The sequence below is a fragment of the Protobothrops mucrosquamatus genome, unplaced genomic scaffold (assembly GCF_001527695.2).
Source record: "Protobothrops mucrosquamatus isolate PMUCROS unplaced genomic scaffold, P.Mucros_1.0 scaffold1954, whole genome shotgun sequence".
NCBI lineage: Eukaryota > Metazoa > Chordata > Lepidosauria > Squamata > Viperidae > Protobothrops > Protobothrops mucrosquamatus.
In genome coordinates this window covers 121,893-139,976 of record NW_015388073.1, presented here as the reverse complement: position 1 = coordinate 139,976, position 18,084 = coordinate 121,893, and the positions used below count along the sequence as shown (strand labels likewise).

Sequence of the window (18,084 nt, the reverse complement as noted above, 5' to 3'; positions counted from 1 at the left end):
GCAACCCTCAGACATGGCTGGTCCTGACCTAAGGTGATCCTCCCCCCTCCCAACCACCCTTGTTCCCCCTAAAAATTTGTTAAAACACCCCTTTAAAAAGAACCTCAATTTGGCCAATTTGAATAATTTTCTGTTTGCACCCGCAGCAAACAGAAAAGAGAAAAAAACTAAACCAAATTTATAAGAAAATTATTTTGTCCTGCTACTTATTTTCACCCTTTCTCATCGTCAGTGCTATCTTATACCTGCTTCAACAGGCAACCAAATTCACCATGGTGTTGCTATTGTAATGGCATGTAACACAACAACTCAGTGTCTCTCATACCTCTCTTTTATAGAACCTACTTGCTCCTAGAAGCAGACAAGTTAAATAGTTGCCAGTTAAATAGTACTACTCACTCAGTTAGTTATAATTCAAATTTACTTATGATAATATACTTTGTGTCTGGATTATTGATTATAGATTTATACTCTGAGTTAGGTGGAAAAACTTTCAAAGCAGTTACAAAAAGTTAAAAAAAATAAATAGAAATATAAAAATTGAAAGCCAATTAAATAGAAATATAAAAATTGAAAGCTAATATTCAAATATAATCAACCAGGAATGGCAAACACATTTAACATACCATGAATTTAATATGGTTCTAAAATGCAGATTGGAACATATAAAATCCTCAAAGTAAGTAATGAAGGCTTACATAGTCAGTATAACTGAAATAATAATAAGGAAAGAACATTTGCAAGTCATTTGCAGAAATAAATACCTGGTAGTCAGGTTTAGTAAAATAGTCTAAAGAAGAAATGTGATCTAAAAAGATGTTAAATTCTTGAGGGAGATGTTTCAGCATCAGCCGGTGATCATATCTCTCTTTTATAGAGCCTACTTGCTCCTAGAAGCAGACAAGTTAAATAGTTACCATACCTTCTATCTGGACAAAAAATAATTAGTTATTTACAATTTTAAATACATTAGAATTAACATTATATTACTTGAACTTATATGTGTGGTAATAGGTTTTGTCTTTTTTATTTCTATATTAAAGTCTGGAATGTTCAAACTTTTGATGATTGCACTTAACATTTGGGAAGAGGGAAACGAACACAAAGAGGGCAGGACTCTGTCATACCTAACAAAAAAGTATGAAAAAAAAATTGGATACTTCCAAATTTACAGGTTCAGATCTAGTTTACAATTATCCAACACTGCAAAAACTGAAATGTAATGAACTCAATGAACTAAAATGAAACCTACCTTGCAGTTAGGTTTGATTATTTAACATATGTAAATAGAGCCCTATACCCTAGTATATACTGTAATTTTTAAAAGATGCTGTACAAAATAACATTGCTATGTATCACTGTTTATGTTTGAATACAGAATTGGGCAACATAGGATTTTCAAGCCAACTTTTCCTAGTCTTAATACAATTGTCAAAAATCAGTATTTAATCCTTATCTTCCTAGCTAAAATCTGGTAATTCTACCACTATTGCCCATATTGCTGTCAATATTAATGTTTTTTAATGGGGATTGGATGTGGATAGGATCTTAGGTGTAGTCAGAAGGATGAATTTATCCACTACATGAAATTCCAATGAAAATAACCTATGATGTATGCTATTAAATATCAAATACCTTATCAGGTATCTTAAATTAAGTCTCACAGTTAAACCTCAAGATATCTCAACTGCTACATTTCTGAACAAACCTTGTCTTTAATTTTCCTCCAGGGCAGTTGTCCAACCACGAACTCCACCAACATGTAAAACAAAGACCAAAGATCATCATGACGTCCCATCTCCTATAGAAATAAAGAAGACTGCATGTTGATCTTCTTTATTTTGCAGACCTATCCAATATAATCTAGTGTTAGAATACCAACTGTATCGCTAAGAGTATTGCTTATTTAAATATGTGAGTAATGACACACATAAAGGAAATCTTAATGCTACTGCAATAAAGGTACACAAACTATGCAATAAAGGTACACAAACTATTCATCAGGCCTGAAAGAAAAACGAGCTAGTTATTTTAGTAATTCTTTGAACAGCCATCCAAACATTCAGATTTGGGCATTCTAGTACAGAAGTTGTAACTATCTTCAAGATTTGTTTGATGCTGCACTAAGCTTGTGAGTATTTCTCCAATTTCCTAAGAGATTGATGCAGAATTCTGGAAGCACCAAACACACATGAACAGCCATCTGAGGAGTGGAAGCTAAAACAGTTAAGTGAATACACATATGATTTAAGAATTAGGTAGGTATAATGGTTGTGTCCATCTTCATGCATTAGTTGGGTTTTATTAATTTACAGCCCTAGAGCAACAACTAAGCATAACAACTTATTTCATATAATCCGTGTTAACTTCTATCAGTACAAAGTGATGGATCATGAGATGAAAGAAAAGTCTGATCTAATTGAAATGACGCTGGGCCAGAATCACTCACTGACAGATTGAAATGTTAATCCTATCTGTTCAGATCCAGATAGTACCAAGACACTGGTACAATGGAGGTAATAGAAGAGATCTTGTAGATTTCAAGATAATTTACTAAAATTATCTACCAGGTTCCAGAGGACATGCCTTGAGTTTCATAGGAATCCAATTTCAATCTTCCATTGAAAATATGAGGAAAACCATATGCTCCTTTTGTTTCAGGGGTATGCAGGGTAATGCTATTATCAAGAAGAACAGCTGCCAATATTCCCTAATAGTATGGTGGTTGAAACAAACCAGATAGCAAAGCAGATAGTGCTAGGAAGCTGTCCTAACGAATCCCCTATACATTTGTTCCATGTTGTTCATCTCTGAATGTTCATCCCAGCTTTAGTAGGTAGAACATCATCAGATTTCAGACTCTTTTCATGAGGAAATGGCTGCAACAGGCACTGAAAAATTAGGAATGAGAGTGATGGAATGTTTCTACTGGATTTCCAGTATATTTTTCATAGTGATGCTGAGTCCAGAGTATCCTGATCAATCTCTTTTTTTACTTTTTTAGATTTATTTTTATTTTTAATTTATGTGTTTATATATACACAATGTATCAAACAATTTTTTAAAAATACATACATAAACAGGATTCACAAAAAGGAGGGGAAAAGATCTTAAAATTAATCTCATGAATAAAACAGTGGCAAAAAAATATTGCTTAAATTCTTCATCCTTGCCCCACAACAAAAATAAGCAAATCAATAAATAAGAACACAAATATTTTTGGTAGTTTAGACATATTAGCAACCCTGAGCTGTGTTGGGGCAAAATGTGTTTTTCCAATAATAATAATAATAATAATAATAATAATAATAATAATAATAATAATAATAATAATAATAATAATAATAATTCTTTTCACAACCCTTCATGTACATAAAATCTCACAGGTCTTTATAAGTTGATAGATTCCAAATGCTGAAAATATATTCAATTTATGCACCATAAATCATTTAACCAGCAATGATTCATCTAAACTTCTGTTAATGAACTATGGATTTCAGCATAAAATATGACAATAGTAGGACAAGTTCAGGGCATGTCAGTTATGTTTCAACTTTTATACAGCAGCATTAAAAATATACAAAAGAGTGGAATTGTGGTAGACACCAAGCATAATTTTCAGTTATTAAATATTCAGGCCAATGTTAATGGTCATACTCACTCTATTTCGGTGAGCATTGACTGATGCATACCGCACTGTACCTCTAAAACCGGCAACAGCTCGGGGCTATCAATGTAAGAAGGGAGAGAAAAAAAAAGTCCATATTTCAGATTAAGTCAGTAAATATCGATTATTTATAGAAAAAAGATGCTACAAACAATGTTGATTATCTACTTTGGAGTTTTTCTTCTGCTGATAATGCACTCCTTTAATATACTCTAATGGTTCTGCTGCAAGGTAGTCCTTGACATATGACCATAATGGAGTTTGCCCATGACAGGTGTATGTTGTAATGATTATAAATGTTATGACCTTTTTTTGCGGCATTTGTTAAGTGAACATGGCATTTGTAAAGCAGCTGTGGCATTCATAAAGCACTAATGGCGGTCGTTAAGCGAATGCTATGGTTGTTAAGCAAATGCCATGATCATTAAGAGAAGTAATGGTTCAATATGGGCCTGGTTATGCCAAAAATTGGAAATGCTGTTTTTAAGCAAAACTATTGTAAAACACAGTCAGGTGATCACAGGACACTGCAAATGCAACCATGTTGCTGAGAGCCCAAAGTTCAGTCAGGTGACTGTAGATGGGGGAGCTGACCATCAGAACTTTAATTTGGGGGTGTAAGTCCCTTTTTTCCAATTGATTGTAACTTTGAGCAGTTGCTAAGCAACCAGTAAAGGACTACAGTATTTATCAATTCTGAAGATAATTTTTTTGACTGGCAGTTTTGCCAGCCACAGTCACCAACCGCACTTTTAATCAGAGTTACACTGAGCAGAGTAGTCTCTTTATTTTTGAAAAGTACACATAATACACATCAAAATTTCTACAGCTACAAAGATAAATAAAATGGAAGCACAATATTACAAAAATATGTCTATATTGGTTCATTCTAATCATTTAACATCTTAAGATGCAAACTGGGCTTCCAACTGAACATCTATTGCATCACAGAATCCACAATATGCTGGCAATGTTTTTTCAAACTGTTTGACACTTCCACCCACAAAATCTTAATGGAGGTAGCCAGAATTGATGCAGGCAATTGTAATAATTTTTTTTTTAGAAATATTTAAGAATATTAGACTTTAGGAACATTACTATTAACATTTCTTTAAAACTTCAATTATTGGTTGGTAGCATCGTATATTAGCAAAATAGTAATATTATATAATCTAATTTAGCAACTCTGAGTGGCATCAACATTTCAATTTGTAGCTGGGATTAATATTTACATTAAATCTTATAAAGCAACAGTTACAAATATTTTTTATGGTACAGGACCAAGTGGCAATTAAAACAGTGCAGTCTTTTTATCTTTAAAGAACAAACAAGTTTTTAGCAGCTTTCTAATCACCAGTAGGGAAGGTGCTGCTCAGACATTGGGGGGTGGCAACTGACAGATGCATTCTTATATGGTTCCTAAGATGGTAGTCTCTAATCAAGGGCACTTGTAGCAAGCCCCTCCTAACAGATCTTATTGAGAGAAGGCAGTGCCCCAGTTATCCAGGTCCAAATGATAGATGTCTTTAAAGATGGCAACTGAGGTGACCTTGGGGGTCCATGAAGTCAAACAAATAAGTATTTTTAAATTTCTCTGTTTTAATTTCTAATACAGTAAAAATCAAGAGATACAAACCACATAAACTAAAGCTCTTGGAGGAAGAATGCAAAAGGTGTCCTGAAGCCAAAATGTTTGAGAAATACTTATCTACATCAATTTTGAAACATAGTCAACTAAAGAACCCTTTATTTATCCAAATGAACAAACTTAACAAAACATGTGACCAGTTTTATTTTGAAATCCTTGGAAAAGGCTGAAAACAAAGGATTCCTGAAGCAGAAATTTTGGGAACCATAGCCCTAGGCTTGCCAGAAATGAAGCCTTGTCCAGTGTATTAAAAAAGCCCTTTTTAATGTCCATATTTATCTTAGATCACAACATCAGTAATTGTTAATCTCAATTAAATTGATGGCCATTTCTAATCATCTGAATTAGTCAATTCAGTAACTGTTTCTGTTGTTTTTCCCCCCTTTCATCTTCTACCTAACAGTTTGCCTGTCAAATGAAAAGAAACTTTAATATTTCTTCTCAGAAAAATTCTGGGATATTTTGCAACTTTTGAGTTAATGTTTGTCCAAGATTCTGATAAAGATTGCATGGAAATTAACTGAAGCAGATGGAAAACTGCATTCACAATACAATTTGTAGCTGATGAAAATCAGAGGTAGGTAGAGCAGATAGCCAGGTCACAGGTGGCTAACCCCATGCTCCAAAGAACCCTATCCTTGGTATCCACAAATTGAAATGAATGCCAGAACCTTGTAAGACCGGTACCAATTTTGTTTTAAAGCCCTATGTAATAAACATACATGCATTTTTAATATTTATCAGGTGAAATCTGTTTCTCCTCCTAAACAAAGTATTCAGAAGCTAAGTTTTGACTGTTTTCTTAAGCATCACTTAAGACTCCACACTATGGCAATACCACAGGATAAAACTAGAATATGATTGCATTTTTTTTTCTTTACAGTACTGCCAAAAATATATACTATAAACTTCATTTTTCAAAACCATCCTGAAAAATGGATTCATTCAATAATTCATACTGTTAGTCACATTATCACACTGAATTAGGCATTATTTATTTTGAAACTTTGATTAAAATTCCTTACTGGTCTGACATCCCCACATGAGTTTGTAAACTGACGTGCCAAGCCAAAATCCAGCATATAACACTTCCTCCAAGTACTAGGAAAGCGTCCCATAGCAAAATTAGACTAAAAAGAAAAAGAAAAAAGTTTATAATGTAGCAATGAAACAATATAACATCAGCTTTCATTTCATATATTTCAATTGTACGTATTTAGAAAAATAGTTGGTGAATTGATTGGATATTGAAATCACAGATTATTATTGTTGCTTCTGTATTAATATGATACATACACTTAGCTAAAAATAAAATGTATTTTTAAAAATGCAATTGTTCGGATACCATAATTCTATTGTTGTTTAGAAGGAAGGCATTCAGCAGAGCTCACTGGTTAGAAAGAATGATTAGTCCTCTATTATACAGAGAAAATTAATTGTGCAATATTGGATCTAGAATTTCCTCCCAGCTTGAGGAAAAGTGGGAATGATCTATTGATAGGGTTATAGCATTTATCTATCCCCATGGGATCCAAAGACTAGAAAAGATTCTTAATTCTAAAGTTGCTTCCTGAGGGAGGAAATGTGCCCTTTTCCAGTTTCAAAATGACAAGCCAGAAATAATTCAGTAGAAGAAATAAAATAAAGGAGAAATATGTTATCCTATATCTTGGGGGAGATCATAGAGAACTGTTTCTCTCTCCTCTCAGAATCTTTGTTCCCAATAGCCACAATCAGTAGAGAAGGAAATGTACAATAATTTCATAGATTTATTAGACAACCCATAAGCCATTGGGTCATCCTTCGAGAGATATTTTCTTAGCAGATTCCTCAATGCCTTCAACATTTACAGAATGTGTAATGTTCTGCTTTCACTGGAAAAGTTGGAATACATTCAGAGATGTATCTGCCTTGACAATAGCTCATGCTGAACAGCACAGCCAACAATCAGCATGGAAAATGTTTTACTACATTTTGTATTATGTCACAAACTGTTTTATGATCATTTTTATGTCAGAACATGTTTTATAAAATTTGCCAAATTTCAATTCCACAGGAATCTTGGGTCCTGGACTTTGGACACATTCTCTAAGTTAGCCCATTTGAAGTACCTTGGTTTAAAAAGTCGCCCTACGATACATCATTTTACCCAGTTAAAGAGTGCAGGAACAAGAGTTTTAATATAAACAGAATCAAATTTCTCATAAATTTCTTAATTTCATCACAACTAATTAGAGATACACATCAACATGATTTCTCCAACTGCTCCAATGTAAGCAGATAAGTTATCTAAATTAGTAAGCAGAATTACGAAAAGTTGTCTTGGAGCTTTTTCAGAAAGATTTTCAATGAAGAAAAGACAACAAGAGAAGCAGCAGGCAAAAACAGCAGTAAACAAACTGGCACTCTATGCAATGGAAAGGCTCTACATGCACATAGTTCCTGCTTACATGCAGAGCTCCTTTTTTAATTTCCTATTTTATAACTTAAAAGTATTGGACTTTGACCAGCACCAGTCTTGTCAAGGATATAGCTATAATTTGGGAAAGTGTCATCTGTCCTTAGACCAGTGGTTCTCAACCTTTTTAATGCCGCGACCCCAACCGGTCGTAAGTCGAGGACTAAACCAGTCGTAAGTCGAGGACTAAACCGGTCGTACGTCGAGGACTAAACCGGTTGTAAGTCGAGGACTACCCAAACGGTCGTAAGTCGAGGACTTTCCCTGCGCGGGAGCACCGCGCATGCGTGGTTCCGCCCCCTGCCCCGGCCGAGGCGTAGCTGGCAAGCGGCAGAGACGGAGCAGGCCGACCACCAGCTGGCCCAGTTCAAGGGAGGTAAGGCACCCGCCGGAAAAGGGGAAAAAATGGCGGACAAAAAAAATGGCGGACAAAAAAAATGGCGGACAGCCTTGCTTGGCGACCCCCATGAAATGGTCGATCGACCCCAAATGGGGTCCCGACCCACAGGTTGAGAACCACTGCCTTAGACAATTCTTGATGATGAAAGTTCATGTCCTGACTCTTGGCCGTCTTATCCATCAGCACATTGCAATAGTCCAACCGTGAGATGACCAGAACTTGAGTGATTGATCCATGAAAGGGGATACTGGCACACAACACAAAGTTTCACAAAGCCTCTTCTAGCCACAACTGCCATCTGCTCATCAAACAGTTCAGTTCATCCAGAACTAAAGATGTTAAGGTCCCAGGAGCTGCAGCTCTATATACCCAAAGCTACTTGGTCTCACAGAGCAGGGGTTGGGGACCCCTGACATAATGGCTCAGCTGGCATGCGCCTTGTGCCAAACTTTCTACAATAGGGTCTTAGGACTGGGACAAAAGAGAGGATAACCCCCTGCCTAGTAAAATAACAATTTATGATCTTATTCATGAAAATTGTGTCTAGGCACAAATTGGTTTAGCCAGATGATGATGAAATGGTATTTCAGGAAGGTCTGGACCTTGCTCACAGATCTCATATTGTATACAGCCCCAAAAAGTTTGTGCTGTCTTGGGCTTTTTTCCACATAAGATCTATAGAATGTGCACCCTATTCCCTGACACTGATGACTATGTTCAGCTGGACCTGTATGGAGAGACCTATGTCCCTCCTCCCGAATAGAGACAGACACAACAAAATTCTCCACCTTCAGAACTAGGCATTTCAGAGATCTTAGGGATATGCAATTCAGGAAAGGATTAGAGTTAGGGCATCAATAGAGAGGAATGGAATCTGGCCATGGTACTGATCATCTGGCCTGAAGGCTGCCAAGAGTCATGAGGCCTGTTGAATTATCTGTTTTTGCTAGATAAGGTCTCTTTCTGTGTCCAGAATGGCACAGAGATGGTACTATTTGAAAGATGTTCTTATTTTCATTGATTGAAAATGCCAGGTCCTCAAGGATCTGCACTGTGATCTAAATGTCCTTTCTTCCCTGTTCAATCTACAGGGATTAGATGAACAAATCATTTAAATAAGAGAATATCTGTATACCCCAGGATCTGAGACAGGCTACAAATATCATGTTGTACATGAATACCATAGAAGCTGACCACAGGGCAAATGGGAAGGTCTTGAACTGGTATCCCTCAGGAAATGGGAGAAATCACTCTGTAAGCTTCAATCATCTTTTGTACAAGGGTGATCTGGCTCCCTGGAGGAGTGGCAATAGACCCTCCTGTAGTTGCAGGGTTTATGGCCAGTGATGTCACAGCTGCAATGTTAGTTGGTACTTCTGGGGGAAAGAACAAGTTTATACCTATATGAAGACTCAGCCAATCAAGAGTTGCTGTTCATGAGCTTGTTTATCATTTTATTACATGTTTAGTAAGAGAAAAGGACAAAAAATAGCCTAAAAAAATAATAGCCCTATTCCTAAGTCAAGTGGGAGGGAGACATCCTCTGCAGAATTTGCTGACTTCACTTAAGTAAAATGTTAATATATTCTCAGTAGATAAGACAATCATCTTTAATTTTTTTTATATTAAAAATATGTTTTAAGCTCATAGCAGTTATTAGACAAAATAATTACAGATGTTGAGATAATGTTAACTGAAAATTGATAAAATTGATTTTATTTTATTGTTTATTTTATTTATTGTTTGGATTTTTATCCCGCCCTTCTCCTTACGGACTCAGGGCGGCTGACAGCCTGGTAAAACAAATACAAAGATAGAAAATACCCACTTTAAAACCTAATTAAAATGAAATATTTGATGTGGCCTGTGTCAATTTTAAAATTATTCTTAAAACCCCACTAAAAATTCCCCCTAGGCCAGTCCTGCTTGTTGGAATAGCCATGTCTTAAGGGCGCGGCGGAAGGAAGGGAGATCCGGGATCACCCGGATCTCTGGGGGTAGTTCATTCCAGANGGTGGGGGCTCCCACCGAGAAGGCCCTCCCCCTGGGAGTCGCCAGCCGGCACTGTCTGGCTGACGGCACCCTGAGGAGACCCACTCTGTGGGAGCGTACCGGCCGATGGGAGGCACTCTGAGGCAGAAGGCGGTCTCGGAGATAAGCTGATAAACAAATATTAGTTTTTAAAACAGGTGCAGATATCTTTATGATTTTAGATTAAATGTATCTAGATTAATAAGCTGCTGTGTTATGTAAACAATTACAACTGTAAGCAAATTCTTGCTTTTGATATATGGAGAAACTCACTGGTTTAATATCTCTGTGTAAAAATCCCACCAAATGAATGCTCTCGATAGACTCCAGAATTTGCTTCCCAAGACGTAATGTTGTACTAATTGTGAAAGTCCCTCGAGTTTGGCTTCGACGCAAATCTGCCAAATTCCGCCCCTGAAAGAAACAAAAACAATAACATCCGGAATTTTTTTTCTCATCTTCTTTTGGTAAATTAATATTTAACAGATAAACTAAATGCAAATGTAAAGATAGCATTTTCAATACTTACAATATCAAATGATTTTAGAAAAAAAGTACAGTACATATTTTGCTTGTTCTTCATTGTTATACTATTTTAAAGTCTTACTGAAGCTTGCAAAGTCCTCTTTCAGTTCTGCCTGCAATGCCTTTCTCTTAAACAACTAATGACTAAAAAGAAACCTGAGATTTGCAGATTCAACAAAAATATGAAAGGTTTGAATACCCATTCAAGTCAGTGCTTTATAACACCATCTTTGGCAGAAATAGCAGGTTCCAAATGTTTCCTCTATATTCTTGGTTTTGGATTTTTTTCACCTTATAAGAACTCTTCTAGCTCAGAAATGTTCTTAGAACATCTTGTATTCACTACGTTTGAGATCTCTCTACAGATTTTTAATAATATTCCAGTCTGGGAATTGTAAAAGTCATTCTATCATTTACTTTCTTCCCTGGTAAGTGCTTCATTGTTGATCTGAACATGTGTTTCAGATGTTTGTCTTGCTAAAATTTTCAACGTCTTTTCAGCCTTAATTTCTTCACTGACTGTGTAAGTATGCATTCAAATTTAGAGAAAGACAGTTGTCTTTAACTGCACCATGAATAACTTAAGTCAACTTACACTTGACTTACACTTACACTTGACCAGGAGTGCCTAAACTTTTGCAATCAAGCATAGATGCCTTTTCCAGGGAAATTTACTTAGTACAAAATGGTTCCTTTTTTGGTGTCAGTGAACAACCTTATCTCTTCTCTACCCATGAACAAATAAGTTACAGAAGCTCATTTTAATTGAATGTTTCATAGGTTCTATTTTATTTTATTTAATAATCAGCTGCTACAGTATAATTTTTTTTTAGGATGTAGCGTCAAAAAGAAGATATTCCCAGTGAATTTTACTACTAATTTTAAAAAATACACGTTAGACCATAAGCACTGGCTAAAGGAATCTGTGGTTCCCCTCCTCAGCTACAACTTATAGTAATAATAATAACAAAGCAACATCACTATAAATCAAAATTCCTTTGGACATATAGACTAATAAAAATGGCTGTAACTTGGTATTTTGGTTTGGCTTAATCCCTGCAAGAGGAAAATTGCTTTAGAAAAAGAGGCAAGAACAAACAGGAATGATAAATAGAATCTAAAGGAATTGTACCTCACTAGTTTAATCTATATAAATAAAAATGTAAATGTTCGTTTGTTCAAAATCTTAAATCTCTGAAAGTTCTTCACCGATTGCTTTGAAATTTTGACACAACGTTGCATTCGAATACGCACGTGTTTTTATATACCTATATTATATAGATGTCACACCTGTGACAGGTAAAAACATGTTTTGAAAAACAGCACCATCTGTTGGACGTAAAAGCAACACACGCTTTTACCAGACTGAGCCACAGCAACACGTGGCTGGGTACAGCTAGTTATAAATAAATATGTATCTTGTGACTGCCTTCATCTACCATGGCAGGCATTGCTTTTTAAGGATCACCCATGATAGCCATCTTATGAAAACAGCCATGGCATATTCCCAAAATTCCAAAGTCCAAAAAGAATCTCTATCCCTATGTTAGAACAATGGAGAAATTAAGTGAAGAGGTTAGGATGTGATTTGATTATATGCCATCAAATCTTAAGGACCATATGGATAGATTTTTTTTCCATGGCAATTTGTTCCTAATTTACTCTTTTAGGTCTTTCAATAGTGCCTCCTTCAACAGAGCCTCTCCAAGTGAGGACTCTGGGTTGATTTGTTTATAACAACTACATTCTTCTTCTTCTTAATATTTCCAACTTTGGTATTCTAGTCAACAATTGCAAGGATCTCATTATCTAGTACTATATTATCAATCATTTGATATTTTCAATCCATGTGGTTTCTTTAATAAAAATACAGGAGTGGTTTACCATTGCCTTCCTCTGCACAGTATTTATTTATTTAAAAGATTTGTATGGCTACCCATCCTAAAATGCAATTCTCGGCAACTCAGGAAAAGGATGAACTGAACCATAAAAAATATAAAACTGTAAAAGTATGATTTGATGTTTTTTCCATTGTCACCAAAATGACCATTTATCTATAGCATCTCTCTATATTGCTCCTGCTTGCTTTTCCTGGGCATCTGGGATGATTTTCACACCATGGGTGACCCTGCTGAGAATATATACACTTGGTATACTCTCTTGGTGTTTTTCGTTCATCCCTCCCAGGAACAACCTCCACCACAATGAGGTAGCCCAGGAGGACTTGGGAAGGTTAGCATATAACAATATAGAATTAGCAATCAAATTAAACCAAAGGCAACCTTTTCTCTATTTTTAATAAAAAAAATATTTCTTCTGGAAAAAAGTATGAAGCTATTTAGGTCACTTCCAACTTTCTTTCTCTTTTAAAAAAACATTATATCCTAGAGGGCTGAAATAAATTTGTATAACTTTAAGAACAAACTAAACAAATGAAAGAATAATCAGATTCTTCTAAGTATTTCTTTTTAAGCTATTTAAACCTGTAGATTTCAGCTTTTTGACTTCTGAAGAGTATATATAATTCCACAATTAGCCAAAGTACTTGCTTAGTCTTTGTATACATTAATAAAACTCATGAGGCTAAAAATGTAATGGAAATGCATAACAATATATAATTTGTTCACAAATAGATATTTTCAGCAATAAAGCTGAACATCAGTGAAGAATCCAAACTTATTTAAACTAGATAATCTTACAAAAAATCAGACATATTACATATCTGAATTTCATTTGCAGTTTTCCCACTTAAATAGAAAAACATTTTTTTTGTATGTGCAGGAAGACAAACCATAGAGACTCATTAACAACTGACATAGAAATAAAAGTAAAAAACTCACCTGCAATTGCATGACCACATAATTAAATCTGTCATTCCTTCCACAGCCTACGAATCGACAAATATGATCTTTCCCTGAGAAGGAAACATTTTATATTTGTTCATTTCTTTTCACCAGCTTAAATCCAGAGAAACATAATAGTATATTTGTTCTTGACCAATCTTCCAGAAAGATTTTTATTATTATTTTGGAAAGAGAGAAAGAGCAAAAGAAAGATTTAACTTATGAATGGTTTGGGTTATAGATAAGGATAACTTCAAATCAGGATAATCTCTTGCTTACAGAAAATACCTCTACCCAGTTTTCATTTCTACTTTTTGCTTCAGTCTTTAATGTCATTTCTTACCAGTTCAAGAAACGTCAGATCTTCAGGTTAAATTATTAGACCTAAGATTAATCTCTTTCTGAGAAAACTCTCGAAATCTATATTTTTATTTCTATGGGAGGCTACAAGGTGACACTTAAGTCATTGTTGAGGAAGCTGCAGGAATTTCTGTTTTTTATTACATATATTTAAAAAATGCCCAGCTTCCAAAGTCTCTGGGCACTACAAAAGGCAGAATTATAACAGAACAAATTATATGTGTTCAGAAAGCCATACAAAACAGCATATAACCTTACCAACCACCCTACCTCCTAGGAAAATAGTCAGGTTTTCAATGTCTTTTGGAATGCCATCTGGGTGGGAGCCATACACATCTCTGAGGGGATTCTGTTCCAAAGAACAGGGGCTATGGCATAGAAGATATGCCCCTGGGTTCCTACTAGATGGCATTATTCAATTGAAGGGACTTGAAAAATATTCATTCTGCTGGCTTAGAAATAGGAGCACTCAAATAACCAGGCCATATGCCATGAAGGGCTTTATAGGTAGTAGCCAGACCTTGAATTGTACCAGAAGCCAACTGGTAACCACTGCAGCTTTCAGAGGAAGTGGTGTCACACAGGCATACCATGTCATATCCATTACTATCTGTGCTGATGCAATCTAGACCAGCTATAGCTTCCAAGTGGTTTTTCAAGGGCAGCCCCAAGTTGTGTGCACTGCAATATCCCATTCTTGAGGTGACTAGAGTGTAAGTCACCATGATTACAATCTGTTCAAACATACCCATGTTCAAATAACTTTCTGTTATGAATATGGCACTGTATTATTATATGCAGAATAGCTTTTACAAATTGTTCAAAAACTGCAATTGTTTCTGAATAGGTTTGAAAACTAAAAAAGTAGTATTTTATAAGCGCTATCCATTTGATTGGCTCCTGGCCAAGCACCTTAACCTTTAACATTTTAAATGCCTTAAGGCTTAGGCTACCTGAAAAGATACCTTTCCCTGTATATTCCCACCCATATCTATTACTTTTTACAGGGTCTCCTCAGTGCCCCACCCAAAAAAGTGATGCAAAAACTGCTAAGGAAAAAGACCTTCTCAGCAATGGTAAACAGACTAAGATATATACGATAATTTATTCATTGTTGCTCTTCAAATGATTTTTGTACTATTGTTTGGGCTTCTCCGGCTTGTTCTGGTTCTTACTTAAAATATTTTCATCTTATTTATCCCCCCTAGAGTTCTAGATAGTTTCTATTTAATAACTATTAAAACATCAGGAAATAACCATTGTTCTAAAAATATTTTAAGTCTTGAGATAATATTTAAAAAAAAAATACCAGATGAGATTACACACTAAAGGCCTCCCTAAAAGTAGTCTTTACCGAGAGAAGAGGTTTCAGAGATTTGATGCAGGCCCTGAAAAGGCCCTCTTTCTAACCATAGGCCAACAGATTTCAAGGGTTATTGAGTCATACAGAAAGGATTCCAAAGATGATGTCATCAGGCTAGCAGAGATAGTATGGAAGAAAGCAGAAGACTCTCATCCTGATCCTAAAATATTAAGAAGTTTAAAGATTACTAGAATTTTAAACAGGAAACCAGTATACCTACTCTAAATTAGGATAGCACATGTTCCTTATATCCCACCCATTAATAATTAGGATGCTGCTTTTGGACCAATTTAGATTTTTAATATTTTTCAAGAGTACTGTACATAGCACAAACCACATCTATAATTTAATTATGTTGTAATTAATGAACCTATCATCCTGGCTAGATTTTGAATGTGCACGGAGAGAAAGGAAAAACCTGCAGCAGGCGGCAGAAGCTCGTAACATTCCCTGGCGGCTTCCACACTGACTTTCTCATATGATTGCAGGACACTTGGCAACCAATCATAAATTCAAACAGGTTGCCCATTACCCAGATCACAGTCACATGACTGTAGGGAGGGGGACATTTTATGACGGCCTCCAGAAATTAACGGTGTTCTGACACTGGAGGTTTTTAAGAAGAGACTGGACAACTATTTGTCTGAAGTGGTATAAGATTTCCTGCCTGAGCAAGGGGTTGAATTAGAAGACCTCCAAGGTCCCTGCCAACTCTGTTATTCTGTTATTCTGAAGTGTTTTATAGACTCTTTCCAAGTGTCATAACTTTGAATAGTCATTAAACAACTGGTCATTAAGTCAAGGACTACTTGCATTCCTGTATTGATGTTGCCGAGAACAATTTTTCCCCCTATGTCATTTTTTCAACTAATACTATTTCCAAAATTATTGCTTATGGCATAATAAAAATATTTATTATAAACTGATATCAATTATAAAAAGTAGATTTAAGAGAAAACTATATTCCAATGCAATTTGAGTTAGACAAATATTGGAAAAAAATTCAAGGATGCAAAGGTTCCTCATTATGAATATTTACTGCTGTGTATGCATTAACTCAAGAACAACTAGTTTCTTTCTTAATTCCTCCACCCCACCATGTGTAACAATGACGCTACAAAAACTGTGGGGGGGAAAGCAATTTACCCAATGTCTAAAATATGCTCTTTGCTGAGAATACTGACAGCTGAAATAAACACAGTTGTAGAACCCCTTACACTGAGGAAGCCGGTTTAGGATATCATGTATCAGCAACCTGGAAGTAGGATGTAATGATTTCTATGTATACACAGAAATTTTCTTCTTACTAATACTAATCTTCAGGATAATAAAATACAGGTAGTCCTTGTTTTACAACAGTTTGTTTAGTGATCATTCAAAGTTACGATGGCATTGAAAAAAGTGATTTATTTTTTTATAGATATTTTTATTAAGTTTTTATAGTTATAGTCTTTAGTGCTTAATAAACAACATGTTGTCTGGGTCCACATATTTGACATTAATAGTAATACAACTTCCATTCCTACTCTCTACTCCATTTTTCTAGCCATTTGTAAAAAATAAGCCATGCTTGAAAATATTCTGTATCTTCTTTCCCTTTTATTTTCAATGTAAGCCTATCCCAGTGATGGTGAACCTTTTAGAGACCAGGTGCCCAAAAACTGGCCCTGCCCCGCTCCACCCCCTGCCCCGCCCCCACCTGCCAGCAGGGCCACTCACCGCCTCCAGGGCCCGCCACAGATCGCCCAGGCAGCCCAGCAGCGCCATGGCAGCCACGCCCTCTCCCCGTGTCCTGCAGCATCAACTATGTGTGATGGGGCATGAGGGCAGAGTCTTGTCTACGCTGCCTGACTGCCATGTCCTTTGATGGCATATAATCACAGGCAGTAATGTATATGACATGGTATGCCTGTGTGACTCCCTCTTCTTTGTGGCAGTTCCTGAGATATTGGAATACTGCTATCATGTCCCCCCTCGTCCTTCTCTTCATTAAACTAGACATGCACAATTCCAGCAACCATTCCTTATATGTTTTAGCCTCCAGTCCCCTAATCATCTTTGTTGCTCTTCTCTGTATTCTTTCTAGGGTCTCAACATCTTTTTTACATCGCGGTGAGCAAAACTGGATGTTGAATTGATGGTCAACTTCAAACCTAACGATCATGGTTCTTTAACTTTAAAATGATCTTGGATGGAGCAGTCTTTCAAGCAAAGGAAACTTCTAGAGGCTGATCTATTTGATTTGCTCACATGCCTTTCAGTATCTGAATATTCAATACAGTTTACAATAGCCAACAAGATCTTTGGATTGTGGTAGAATGGATATGTGAAAATAAATAAAAAATAAAAAATTACACATATTTTTCTAATTACAAAATGCTACAATGTAATAATAATTCTCCTAATCCAGTGGTGGGATTCAGCCGGTCCGCAACACTTCAACAGAACCGGTAGCTAATTTTTTTGTTGCCCAGGCCCAGAATGGACTTCCAGAAGCGGCATCCACGCAGAGAACCGGTTGTTCACATATTTGAATCCCACCACTGTCCTGATCCCTTCAGAGAATTCTGTGTATTACTCCAGTTTTGATTTTGATTTGATTTTGATTTTGATTTTATTAAATTTATACCCCGCCCTTCTCCCGGAGGACTCAGGGCGGCTTACAGCCAGTTTAAAACAATGGTACAGTACAATACAAAATTTAAAAAAGATTAAAAATAACTATTCAAATTTGGCCGCTTCTACTAAAAATTTAATTTAAAACCCCTTTAAAATACCCCTAGGCCAGT

At 35.9% G+C, this 18,084-nt stretch overlaps 1 protein-coding gene across 1 annotated transcript in view; it reads right to left on the bottom strand.

Moving 5' to 3' along the window:
• Positions 1-18,084, bottom strand: part of TTBK2 (tau tubulin kinase 2) — a 57,091-nt gene that overhangs the window by 27,754 nt on the left and 11,253 nt on the right. Inside the window, exons 3-8 of the mRNA XM_015823696.1 lie at positions 13,570-13,643; positions 10,478-10,618; positions 6,341-6,445; positions 3,662-3,727; positions 1,709-1,801; positions 765-890 (exon numbers count right to left, since the gene is read on the bottom strand). Coding sequence (XP_015679182.1) covers positions 765-890; positions 1,709-1,801; positions 3,662-3,727; positions 6,341-6,445; positions 10,478-10,618; positions 13,570-13,643 — 605 coding nt within the window. The remainder of the gene's footprint in view (positions 1-764; positions 891-1,708; positions 1,802-3,661; positions 3,728-6,340; positions 6,446-10,477; positions 10,619-13,569; positions 13,644-18,084) is intronic.